Source organism: Pelodiscus sinensis, chromosome 27 (genome assembly GCF_052426305.1).
Source record: "Pelodiscus sinensis isolate ZL-2025 chromosome 27, ASM5242630v1, whole genome shotgun sequence".
Taxonomy (NCBI): domain Eukaryota; kingdom Metazoa; phylum Chordata; order Testudines; family Trionychidae; genus Pelodiscus; species Pelodiscus sinensis.
This window is the reverse complement of record NC_143078.1, coordinates 8,696,151-8,708,481: the sequence shown is the minus strand read 5'-3', so window position 1 is coordinate 8,708,481 and position 12,331 is coordinate 8,696,151. Positions and strand designations below refer to the sequence as shown.

General features: G+C 45.2%; 1 protein-coding gene across 7 annotated transcripts in view; it reads left to right on the top strand.

The window, feature by feature from the left end:
* MDM4 (MDM4 regulator of p53) overlaps nt 1-11,834 on the top strand; it is a 39,578-nt gene extending 27,744 nt beyond the window's left edge. For 4 of the 7 annotated variants that reach the window (XM_006133074.5, XM_006133073.5, XM_006133076.5 and 1 more), the window contains 4 exons: nt 892-1,052; nt 1,682-1,819; nt 2,385-2,465; nt 4,684-11,834. In XM_006133074.5, coding sequence (XP_006133136.1) covers nt 892-1,052; nt 1,682-1,819; nt 2,385-2,465; nt 4,684-5,226 — 923 coding nt within the window. In that variant the 3' untranslated portion in view covers nt 5,227-11,834. The remainder of the gene's footprint in view (nt 1-891; nt 1,053-1,681; nt 1,820-2,384; nt 2,466-4,683) is intronic. The other 3 variants (XR_012897855.2, XR_012897856.2, XM_075910269.2) reach the window with 3 other exon arrangements.
* Nucleotides 11,835-12,331: the final 497 nt, after the last annotated feature.

Here is a 12,331-nt window from a genome sequence, read left to right as displayed (position 1 = left end):
AATTTGTTTTAATGTCTCTGGAGGCTTTCTTGCTAGTTCAGTGGCATACGTAACATGTGATATGGAGGGTTTGTTTCCTTTTTCCTCATCCCTCCCAGACATCGAAGGATCTGATATTTTAAAGCTGGTTCCCCTGTTTGCGATCTCCATCTTTGGTTGGCCCAAATGAGGATGGGTAGATATTTCCCTCATTGCAGGTAGAGACAAGTCTTTGTCTGTGCCTGCAAAACTGCAGGCCCGAATAAAGAGCTGGAGTGAAAATTGTTTGGAAATGAGATTCCCCCACCCCCATGAATTTGGGAACAACAACGCTTGAATTCCATGGGCTAAAGTGGGGCAAGGCGTGAGAAGAGTGGTAGATTCTCTTTTCTCTGCTTCCTTGTGAAGAGTTTCTGGCTGGTAGCCTTCTCATGGAATCACAGAGCACTCATTGCTGGAAACTTGGGGCCAATTCCATACCTGGTGTAACTAGATATAACTCATCAGTTTGAGTCACTGTGCCCAGTTTAGCCGAAGCTCAGTGAGGCACCACTGTATTGCAAGAGAGTCTTATTTGTACACCAGGTTTCATGAGCATCTTCTAGTAGGAAGTGTCACTTAAATTCTGCAGCGTAGGGGAGGCGGTCAAGGGATAATCAAGAGAATCAACGGGACTGTAACCTGGTCTTCTAAGCAGCGTGCCCATCCAAAAGTGCAGGAGGTGCAACATGGCAGGGTGATGCTGTAATAGATATAGCCAAGGGCTTGTTAACCTAGCTCTGGCAAAAAGGTATAGGGTTACAGATTTTATAATACACAATTTATTGGACTTGGATGGGGTTGAGTCCCGCTTTGCTGGTCCCACAAGCCCCATGTGCCTGTCATGACTTAGATTCCACTTGGCTTCTGCAGACAAAGACTTAATAGAAAATCTCTCAAAAAGCAAGAAACCCAAACTGGATCTGGTATTTGAGGAGTGGGATGTAGCTGGCCTTCCATGGTGGTTTTTAGGAAATCTGAAAAACAACTACAAGTCCAGAAGTAACGGGTCAACAGACATACAGACCAATCAGGTAAATGGACACTTTAAACAACTAATGATGTGTATTCTTTCTCTCTCTTCTCTTGTGTGGGTCAAGTAAGTATTCCTGTAGTCATTTTTCCCCCCACAGTTCAGAATCTGTCGAGGACTTACAACTTCGTCCCTTCTATCTGTTCAATTAAAGATCTTTTTATGAATGTGAGGTTTGTTTTGGTGTGTCTGCACAAAATGTCTCCTGTTCCCCAGTGTTTTCCTTATCCATGGGCTGCCATTCTCCCTACCAGAGTGTAGACTGTATTTCAGTGGTGCCATGTAAATGCAGTTCATGAAAGTCTTTGGGATCTCTTGGGATAAAAATCACTAATATATAATAAATATGTGTTGCATGATGGCTAACCTGTGTGAACTATGAACAAGGGGACTGAATTGTAGAGCTGGTCAGAAAATGGACGCTTTTGTGAAAATTTGTCTCCATTTTCCAGCATGTTCTACTGCATTGCTTGTTACCCCAAGAGTAACTGAGTGAGTTTCTGAGTGGGGAGAAGTCTGGTATAAAAGAAGAGCACAGCATGTTGGAAGCACTGGAATTCTGCATACTGAAACCAGTTGAATCAGTACCACACTGATACATATATATTTCCCCCATCTCCTTTCTGCTAGGACATAGACACTGCCATTGTTTCAGATACTACTGACGACTTGTGGTTCCTCAATGAATCTGCATCGGATCAGCTCAGTGTTGGTGTCAAAGTGGAGACAGTGGACTGTGAAGAAGTGGGGAAAGAGAGTGACAAAAAGGTATCTCCTAGCGATACACAGTTAGGCTATGTTAGCTGATCTAATTTATGTTGCAATCCTTTGCCATTCATTCTCTTTGGGAACGGGCAGTCCTAAGACCTGCCAACTTTGTAAGTCTTACTTAGTAAAGGAGTCCACCTTCTATAGTCGCTGATGGGATGTCCATTAGAATCACTTTTCTCAGAAGCTATGCACTATGGGGAGTCATCTGTGTCTGCTTTTTTTGATCTGAAGTCATTTTTTCAAGGCACACAATCAGCTTAAAATCACACTTCTGAATTATTTCTCTACCATTATTAGAGTCGGTAGTTTACGATTCAGCACTGAAAAGGAATTAGAGGAAAAACATTTTTCTTATACATTTTTGGGGATACTTTGTACACAGTCAGTTTTACACTTTAGTCCTGATCCTGCAAACTTAGCCGATGGTCAGCAAGACCAGCCATATGGGTCAAGTTACCCACCTGTGTATTTGAAGGATGTGGAGAAATCCACGAACAGATTTTTTTTTAAAGTTGTTAGTGAGATTTACATACACTTCTAATAACGTATTTAATCTTCCCAGGTGGGTGAGGTTACAGGTAATGATGACCTGGAAGATTCTCAATGCCTAAGTGACGACTCTGAAGTAGAAGCTGCCTCTGAGGTATTCAGTTCAGCATCCCACTCTCTCTGAGGCTTTGTCTACACTGGAAATTGAGCTACAAAGTTTTTGTCATTCGCAGGTTTTTTTAAGTGGTAGTGTAGACAAGACCTTTTCCTTCCCTCCCTCCCTCTCTCCTTTTGCATCCTCCCCCCACCATAAGCAGTGGAAGTTTTTTGTCTGCAAAATTGCCAACAAATAATGTTTATACCACAGCCCAGTGGACACACTGTGAGTATGCTGCATCTCCTTGTCTGGCTAAAATGTACACTATTTGTTGTGCTAGCCTTTCGAAAGCCAGGATAAGCACTCTGTAGCAAAAAAAACCCATTCCCTTTGCTTGATCACCTGCGTGAAGTTAATGGATGTTTTGAGAAGGTGTCTAGTTAAATACTGACAGCAGTGTTGGCACAAAACGGCCCCCTGTTCGTAGCCTGAAGAATGGTCAAGCATTGCATGGACCATGTAGAGAGAACACATGACTCATGGAGTGGTCCCTTCAGGTAGTGATGTCCAATCCCATTTAATTAGTTAACCAGTTAAATGTTAAGGTTAACTGATTAAATGGGAGTGATCTGGAGCGGCCCCTATGCCAGAGGCTGCTCCAGCCCAGATGCTTCTGGCCCTGTGCTGGACAGCTGTAGCCAGGTGGGGAGGGGAACTGCTGTGTGGCCTGGGAGTTGGTTACGGGTGATGCTTTCTGGATAACAGGCTAACTGTTTACCCGTTCATATCCCTACCTTCAGGTCCAGGTTTAGGCAGTTTTGCTAGACGCGAGGGATAGTTTGCATCTGCCTGTGCTATAGCTGTTCCCTGGCTGGCAGCTTGGGGCTTATACAACAAAATAAAGGCCAGAATAATGTAATGTATGCTGCCAGAATAATGTAAATTGGAATCAGCCCCTCAATGTCCGGCTCTATCAACACAGCAATAAATTAATTAGAATCTCCCCCTCCACCTGTTTTTGTTAATTGGAGGTGGAAAATGTAAATATAGGTGTTTGCACACTTTTCTAGGGCCAAGCCTGTATTGTAGTCTGAAAGGAAATCTGAATATTATCCTTGAAGAAGATTTAGAAATAGAAACTATGCCCCCTCTAGCCAATGAAATAGCCAGATCAGAATTAATCATACCAGAAAACACGTTGCTGCAATATTCTATATTCCAATCAGTCCCATTGTATCCTGAGAATTCAAAGCCAACTACTACACTGCTGGTGGCTTCAAGGTAGTACCAAGGATGGAGAGAGAATCCAGTTGTCTCTGTTTTGGGTTCACACACAGTCCCTGTCACTATCTTCTGTGTGCCTCACAATCTTTAATGTACCCTCAAAGATAGGGTAGTGCTGTTCCCACCACATTACAGATGTGGACCTAAGGTAGAGATAGGTTAAGTGATTTGTGCAAGGTGACAAAAGAAGGAGCAGAAATTGAACCTGGGTCATTCACAATCCAATTAACACTTGAACTACAGATCGTTTCTTCCCCCCCTCCCCATTTCATATTTCCCCCTTCAGTTTCTGGACCATGCAAAAATGAATTTTCCCTTTTGATTATTCTCCCAGGGCCATCCTTTCCAGTATATCTTAAGTGACACCAGATCTATCTTCTGTCATCAGTGCTCTTTTTTCCCCAATCTTCTAGTCTTTCTTTTGAGGCTTTTGCTGTATGCCAGAAGAAATACATCACACTGTTCCTTGCAGTTGGCAGAGCCAAAAAAAATTTGAGTACAGCTTTCTGGCTTGACAAATTGGGTTGTCCCTGGCATAGGACGGCTGAATTATAGCCCTAAACTTGAACAGCCATTGCCCTTGGTGGAGGCCCAATTGAGGCTAAATAATTAACGATTCTGAGAAATTGACGTTCAACCATTCCAGGGAGGTATCTACCCTTGAATTTAGAGCGGGGCACTTAAAATTCAATCAACAGCACAGAATGAGAACTTTATTTTCCTCTTACTTATAAGACTTGGGAGGTGGGAAAAGTCAGGTAAACTCCTAAGCAGAAAGTCTGAGTCTAAGTGTTATGGGAAAAATGAAATGTTTCTTGGACTCTCCAGTTTGCCACTGTGCATCAGGCATCTGCTAGCCTTGACTTTGTGACATGCTGCCATGACATGCTGCCATTTTTTATGACGCTTCTTTGTGGCACATAAAGGAAAGCTGCCTTAGCAAGAATGCTCCGACCTACTGTTGTTTATGTTCACTCTGTTCGTTCTTTAGGATTGCTGGCAATGCACCAAATGCAAGAAGTTTAATTCTCCAGTCAAACGGTACTGTTACCGCTGCTGGGCCTTACGGAAGGACTGGTACTCGGATTGTCCCAAACTAGCTCATTCTCTCTCTCTGTCCACCATTGATACTATTCAAAGCAAAAAAGATGATGAGGGAATTGATGTCCCAGATTGCAGAAGGACCGTGTCTGCTCCAGTTTGCCGTCCCAAAGACCTGTCCCCGGTAGAATGCAAGTGCCTGGTAGACCCCAGCAGCTCTTTGGAGTCGTTGGGTTTGGCAGAAGAATGCAAGGACCAGGAGTTTGGTGAACTCAAAAAGGAGGAGGAAGCAGAATGCCAAGAGAGCATCAAAAAATTGTTGAATCCCTGCCTTTTATGCCAGAAGAGGCCACGGGATGGGAATATTGTCCATGGAAGGTCTGCTCACCTAGTGGCTTGCTTCAGATGTGCAAAAATGCTGAAGAAAGGGAGATCGCCTTGCCCAGTGTGCAAGAAACAGATCCAGATGGTGATCAGAATCTTTGTGGGGTAGCTGGACTGCTATGAGGTGCTTCAGGGATTTAAATGGTAGCCAGTCAGGGGACAGCGGCACACGGTTTACACAGGTTTTATGGCACTGCAAGGGAGATTAACCACGTAAATCAGCTAATGAGGAGGGGTCCCCAAACTGACTATGCAAGTTGAGGATTCCTCGTAATGGCATGAACCAATGTTCAGTTTTTAGTATCAGTTTACATTGCCTGGGGCCTGATTGATCCGTCAGTAGCATCTGCCCCAGGTTTTAGAATTTCTAAATCCTTGACTTTCCAAAAATGATGATTTCACGTCTCGTTTTCATAACTGATCCCTGCAAAAGCCAGAGGTTTCATAAATACATTTGTAACACTGGGTGGCTGCATGCTCTGCAGTAAGCTAAACTCTGTGCAGGGTTTGCAAGTAGAAAGCACATGGAGGGAGGAGAGTGTGTCTGAGTGTACATGTGTGTACACTGGATTCTCCAAGAATCAGTTCTTAGAAGAGCCAACAGGGAGCCAAGACTTCTAACTCTCTGCAGTATTTTGTAAGATGAGGTTGAGAGACTCTCCCAAAATCCCTAATGGGGAAAAACAAACCTCCCCAACTTTGAATCTATACATAAACCACCCTGGATGATTTAGCAGCCAGGCAAGAGCAAGGTGTCGTCTCTTGCTTTCTTATTGGATGGCTCTAATTGATTGATCCCTGTAGTTTAGTGTTGGAGGCCAGTTCCTCGGCTGCTCTCAATCAGCAGTTAGACATGTATATAAGAGCTTCTGATGTACATAATTAGCTCCTCACAACCACAGCTGTTTTAACAGCATATCTACCTTTTTAATCTGGCTCATCATTTGACAAAGTCTCCATTTTACGGTGCTGGCGAGAGTTACTCATGACTAATGTGCAATTTTGAAAAATACTGCCTTCCCCTTTGTGCCCCACCTGACAGCTGGTTTAAGCGAAAGCACTCTGTTGCGTGGTCACATTTGGAACCTCTTCAGTTTGATTTAGTTTCTTTTAAGTTTTAACTCTTCTCAGAATCCTTCCTTGACATTCTTACCTGTACAGTGCAATAAAGGGTGCATCAGCAGTTAGAACTGAGCTAGCATTTTATACTTTTAAACTGTCATTCAGTTCTTTATGAAAGAGCACAATGTGGCACATACCCAGATATTTCTCAACCCCCATCTGCAAGAAGGTTGGAAATCAGTGAAGATTCCCTCAAGGAGAGCATCCCACATTGTCCCTTGTGGATGTTGGTCAGGGTTTGCCCATGTGGAGAAGGCAGTGGGGTACCTATCCTCAGTCCTGTGGATCTATGATCATCAGTCAGCTGTAAAGCAGATATATAGGCCTTTGTGCTCTCCTGACCTGCTATGACAGGGGTGGGCAAAAGGGCCTTTGTGGGCAGGATCCGTCCCGCCAAGCAGGTGGATCTGGCCCGCAGAGGCCCTGCCGCTCAGTCACCCTTAATTGTATGGCCTGGGGTTGGTGGAGCGCGCAGAGCTTCTTCCCACCCTGCCAGGAGCACGTGGCGCTTTGAAGCGCCACGCACTGCTCGCAGGGCAGGGGCAGAGCCAAGGGCTTCGCACGCTCCCCTGCCCCCAGGCCTTAATAGGCTAGGGGCAGGGGAGTGCAGGAAGTCTCCTCCCACGCCAGGGGCATGGGCACCTAGAGGGAACGTTGGGGGGAGGGGAGGGAGGCAAAGGCATTCCCTCATCTCCAGACCAATCATTGTCCGGGGGTAGGGAACCCAGAAGTATCTTGCTTCCCCCCCCCCCCCCCCCAGTCGTCGTCCTGCTTGATGCCCCGCCCCTTCCTATGCGGCCCAGGGCCACTTCAGAAATTTCCAAAGTAGCCCCCGGCAAAAAATTATTGCCCATCCCTGTGCTTCAGTTTCCCTTCTCTTGCAGAACTAGAGCCATCAATATACCTCACTATGTAGAAGAGTTTATGTATAATCACTCTTTAACACAACACACACACCCTCCTTGTAGCACCTTTGTTTCCTACTTATTTTAAATAAATAAAAAGGTAGAAGAAGGGTGACGGGAAACACTTGTTAGGCCCCAGTTAGCCCACTGCTCCTTGGCTACTGCAGGATTGTTCTCAACAATGTGTTGTTCAGGCCCATTTAAAATAGCTCTAGGATAGACTCATTTCTCTGTTTGAAATGCCAAGAAATGTATACAGTGTAGTGTTTCAGTACACTGGGAAGCCGTAGCTCTTTGTTCTTACAGTACACATTGCGGGGTTGTCTTCTGCTGGGAAGACTCTGCTCTTCTCCCAAGAGGTGGTTTCTTTGATCTAGCAGGTGTTTTCCCTCTAGCTATGAAGATCCACATATCACCCTTCTGCTGTAAAGCCTCTTATCCAGCGAAGGTTGAGTAGGGATTCTTATTACTTGGGCTGCCTAGCCTGGCCTGACCCTAGCATATGATTTTTAGGAAGATTTGGCCTCCCCCTCCTTAGCCATCACTGCCAGTCATTGCCGCTTGTGCTGTACTTCATAGCCTCATTGCCCAGAGTTCCTGAGGGTGTACAGTTCAGTTGCGCCTGATGAGCTGCAGGGGGCTTTCTGTAGTCACAGAACTGTACTTCCTTCTCTAGCTACATTCCTTTTTGATCTAGTATTTTTATCGTAGTCAAACTCCCTTCATCTCTCTTGTCAAGAGCAAAGCAGGGGCAGGCCCCCCACAAGGTTCCTTAGAGCAGTTTTTAGCAAAGCAACTCTAATCTCCAAATGTTGAGATGGGAAGGGAAGAGACTACGCAGCAGTGACTGGTCAGTACCTCTTTAGCTGTGTAGTATGCAAAGAGGGCAGTAGCTCTCCTGACTTAATTTTGGCCTTTGGAGGAGGAGAGGGGAAAGGATTTCTCCTCCATGGTAATAATCCTGGTTGTTCTTCTTTCCCTATTGATTTGTGGCTCTGCTTCTTGGTGTCGACTGAGCAGCACAGGGTGTGCTAGCTGACTAGCAGTTAATCAGTAGCTAGAAGTGAGTGAGACTAAGCAGATCTGGGAACCGTTCCTTTCATGCCGCTAAATACTTGATACCCTTTCAGGTGGTTCTCAGAGCTATTTTTTCCCTTCCTTTTTTCACTCTCATGTGAAAAACCAGACTTTATACGTGCTGCACCCCTCCCTAACACGCCAGATGTGCTTCTCCATCTTCAGTGGGAAGCTCACAAAACCTAGTAGCACCAAAACCATGGTCAGTTTATTGTTTCTCTGTAGGGACATTGGAGGGGGTGTGTGAAATCAGAGCTATCACTGCCAAAAGCACACCAAACTAGTTGTTATTCTTCTGGTATATTGACTTGATGTTATTTTACTGTGTGACAATTATTGTGTCGGTTTGTATTTGCTGTACGTGTACAAATGGGATGTGTTTTTGTTTTTAAGTCGCAAATTCGGTTGCAGTGCACCAAACTGCAGTTTCACAATATTATTTTGCAACCACAGGCCAGATCACCCGATGATATAAATCAGCATAGCTCTAGTGAAACGTTAGAGGAGTCACGCTGACTAACACCATTCGGGGTTCTGGCCCTATATCTGAAGCACAGTTGTTGCTTCCTTGCTGAAGTGTCATTAAAAGGAAGCTGACGCACCTTAGCCATCCTTTGGGCCAGAGGAGATTTAAAAGGGTTCCCTCACAGTAGTGCAGAATTGGGAGCTCTTGATTATCGGCTAGCTGCCTTCTCTTTCTTTGGACATTAGTGCTCTCAGCAAAGGAGATACTTTGGCGGAGACCTGCAAGAATGTCTTATGGATACTGTGAATTTTGTTTTCCCATTCACCTCTATTTTGTTAAATGTTCTATTTGAATAGCTCAGACCCATTGTGTTACAATGTTGACCAGAAAAACTTATAAGTACAATTTATTGAGTCAAGTGAGGATAACAACACTCTTACTGAACTCTATTGAGATGTGTAATATATACAAAGCTTGAGATAAATACCTCTGTTTTGTGGTTTATCAGTCTCCCCCCGGGTCAAAGGAAAGCTGCAATGAATGTTAGGTGGTTTGGAGATTTAAACTATAAGACTAGTATTTCAGATATATCGGCTTCTTTTTTGTCCTTGTATAACTATTTTGCTTAATGCAGTGGTTCTCAAACTTTTTGGCTCAGCCTGCTCAACACAGACCTTTCCACAGACCACCAGCCAACTGCCCATGATGACAAAATAGATGCAAGAGGTACGGGGTCTGGCTGGGAGGTGAGGCACAGGAGCCGGCTGAGAGTGGAGGGGTCTAGTTGGGATGTTAGGTGCAGAAATGGGCTGAGGGTGGGGGTCTGGTTGGGAGCTTAGGTGCAGTAGCAGGCTGAAGGCGGGCAGTCTAGGTGGGAAGTTGGGTGCAAGAGTGGGCTGAAGGTGTGTGGGGGTGGGTCTGGCTAGGAGGTTGGGTGCAGGAGTGGGCTGAAGGTGTGTATGTGGGGGGGGGGTCTGGACAGGAGGTTGGGTGCAGGAGTAGGTCAAACCAAAGGGAACAGCAGAGAAAGCTTTCAGGTGAGCAGTTTCCTCTGCTGCTATCCCCCCCCTCCACCTACCACTTTCTTCCTCTACGAGGCTCGCCAACCTCATACCAGGGTGGGGAGGGGGGGACTGGAGTCCCAGTGCAGGCTGCCTGCTGAAGGCAGGAGTGAGTCCCAAGCCTGCAACCCACCTGCAAGATGATCATGGACCACCACAATTTGAGCACCACTGGCTTAAGGGCATGATTGTTTTCCCCCTGGAATAGTTATACTGGAGCACTGCCTAGGCCGAATGCAGGTATACTGTTATCAAGCTAACTTATTCCCCTTCCCATGGATGCTTACACCCATGTAACTGTGTCCCACACTAGGAGGGTCGTATTACTATACGGTAGTGTAGCTAGAGTGAGACAGCCTTTCTATATAGACAAGCCCTAATTCAATGGTAGCTGCCGTTTTATTGCCTTTTTCCAATGGGAAGTTTGGTCTTATGCGTTGGTTGCAGAGACAGAACCCAAAGTACAGAACAAGTGGTGTTATCCAGCCCTGTACCAACCAGAAAGCTCTATAAACTGGCATTTCTGATTGTCATTGAAAGTCTAGTTTATGGTGTTTTTGGCACAGGGCTGGCAGGCTACCTGCCTGGCTCCACATGACTCCCCAGAAGCAGAGACCTATCCTGCTTGTAGGGAGTCCCCTGAGGTGAGCGTCATCTGGATCCAGCAACCCAAAAGCCCTTCTGTCCCCCAACACTCAATCCCCTCCCACATCCAAACTCCTTCCCCGAGTTTGAACCTTGTACCCCTTCCTGTACTCTGAACCTGTCAGCCTCAGCCTGGAGCCCTGCCCTACATGCCAAACCTCTCATTCCTGGCCCAACCCCAGAGCCCATATTCCCATGCAGAACTCTCATCCCTGCCCATACCCAACCCAAATCCCCATTATGCATGATGAACTAATTTCTGGATCCACTCTGGAGCCCCCTCCAGTCCGGAGCCTGTACCTTCTCCCACACCCCATCCCCTGCCTCAGCCCAGAGCCTGCTCTCTCCCCCCCCCCCCCCCAAACCACACTCCAGACTCGTTAGCCAGAATATTTGACTAACTGGCAGCTCCCTCTCCCGCCCCCATTTCCGCAACATGCTGGATACCAAAGCTTTTACTGTATCTCATTAACATACCTAGCACTTATATAGCTCTTCTGATCTGTAGATCTCAAATGCGCTTTACAAAGGAAGTCAGCATTTTGCAGACGGGAAGCTGATACGCGCCCCAGAAAGCTAGCCACCTAAAGCCAGAATTAGGCACTTTAAATCAATGCTCTGATTTTTCAGAGCTGCTGAACAAACACCTGGATATCTTGTTGTCCTGAGTATCACTTAGACACTTGATATTTCTGTGACTCTGGCTATTTATATCATTCTTCCCTTTAGGAAGCCAGGGTGGAACGTGTTGGCCAGGGAACATATCTGAATGTACGAGAGCAGAACAGTTGTCTGAGGTTCTGTTGCTGAAAAATAAGCGGCCAATGTTACTCATGCTAAGTTGTATGTTTTTAAACCACATATGCTTTGAAAATGATTCTCTCCCCCTTACATTCCGTGTCCCAAACTGTCAATCAACTTTCAAGATGGCAGCTTCTTCTTTTCAATTTATTGTTGTATTCAGATCACTTAGAAATGATTGGTGATGATCTTTCTCTCTGATAATACTTAATAAAATGCCATGAGAGCTAAGGTGCTGTGCAAGCAGGAGTCCTTGCAGTGTCTGTGTATCTATCTGAGAACATGCTAGAAGATGGCTGAAATATTGTGTGGGTAGCATGAACATCTTATGCTCTTCCAGAAAGGGCAATTTGTTACTAAGGCCTCTAAGCACCCTACGTTTGTTTTGCTCCTAAATATATTTTCATCCAAGAAAAGTGAGATATGTATGACAATACATGATCCCTGCTTGTAGTGTAAAGCTTACTAAAATCCATCTTTTTATATTTGCACTATTTTACGATGCTTTTCCCAAACTAAATTAATGACTTGTTTGTTTCCTGTGCAAAACAAAATTGAGCAGGGTAAGTTAGAGGCTTTAGTTTTTAATTTGTACTATGTTTCAGCAAAGCTTAAATAAAACCTGTTACCAATAAAACAACCTTGTTTATTTCACTTTGTGTACATGTGCAGCTTAATGGATCAATAAGAAATCCTCAGCAGCTCAAGGCCTCCTTGTTTTTTATGAGTGACTTATTGGCTTGTAGGAGACTGAATGAGAACATTTTGGAAACAATTGGACTGGACAAGAGCAACCTTTAGATAAAACACCCTGAGACCGGAGTACAGAGTCCCATTTAGATAACCAGCGTGCTTATGGCTGATCAGGGCAGGAGAAATGGGCTGCATTCATGTCTCAAATTGCTAACTTTGTTAAATATCGTGAGGTTAGTCCCGATTTAGACCAGTGTAACACAGATCAGGGGCTGTTTGAGCCATCTGAGACAGAATGGAGCGGGGGAGAGAGTTTTTGCCTAACCTAAGGGTACGTCTAGACTACATGCCTCTGTCGCCAGAGGCATGTAGATTAGGCTACCAGACATAGGAAAATGAAGGGGCGATTTAAATCGCCACTTCATTTAAATTTACATGGCTGCC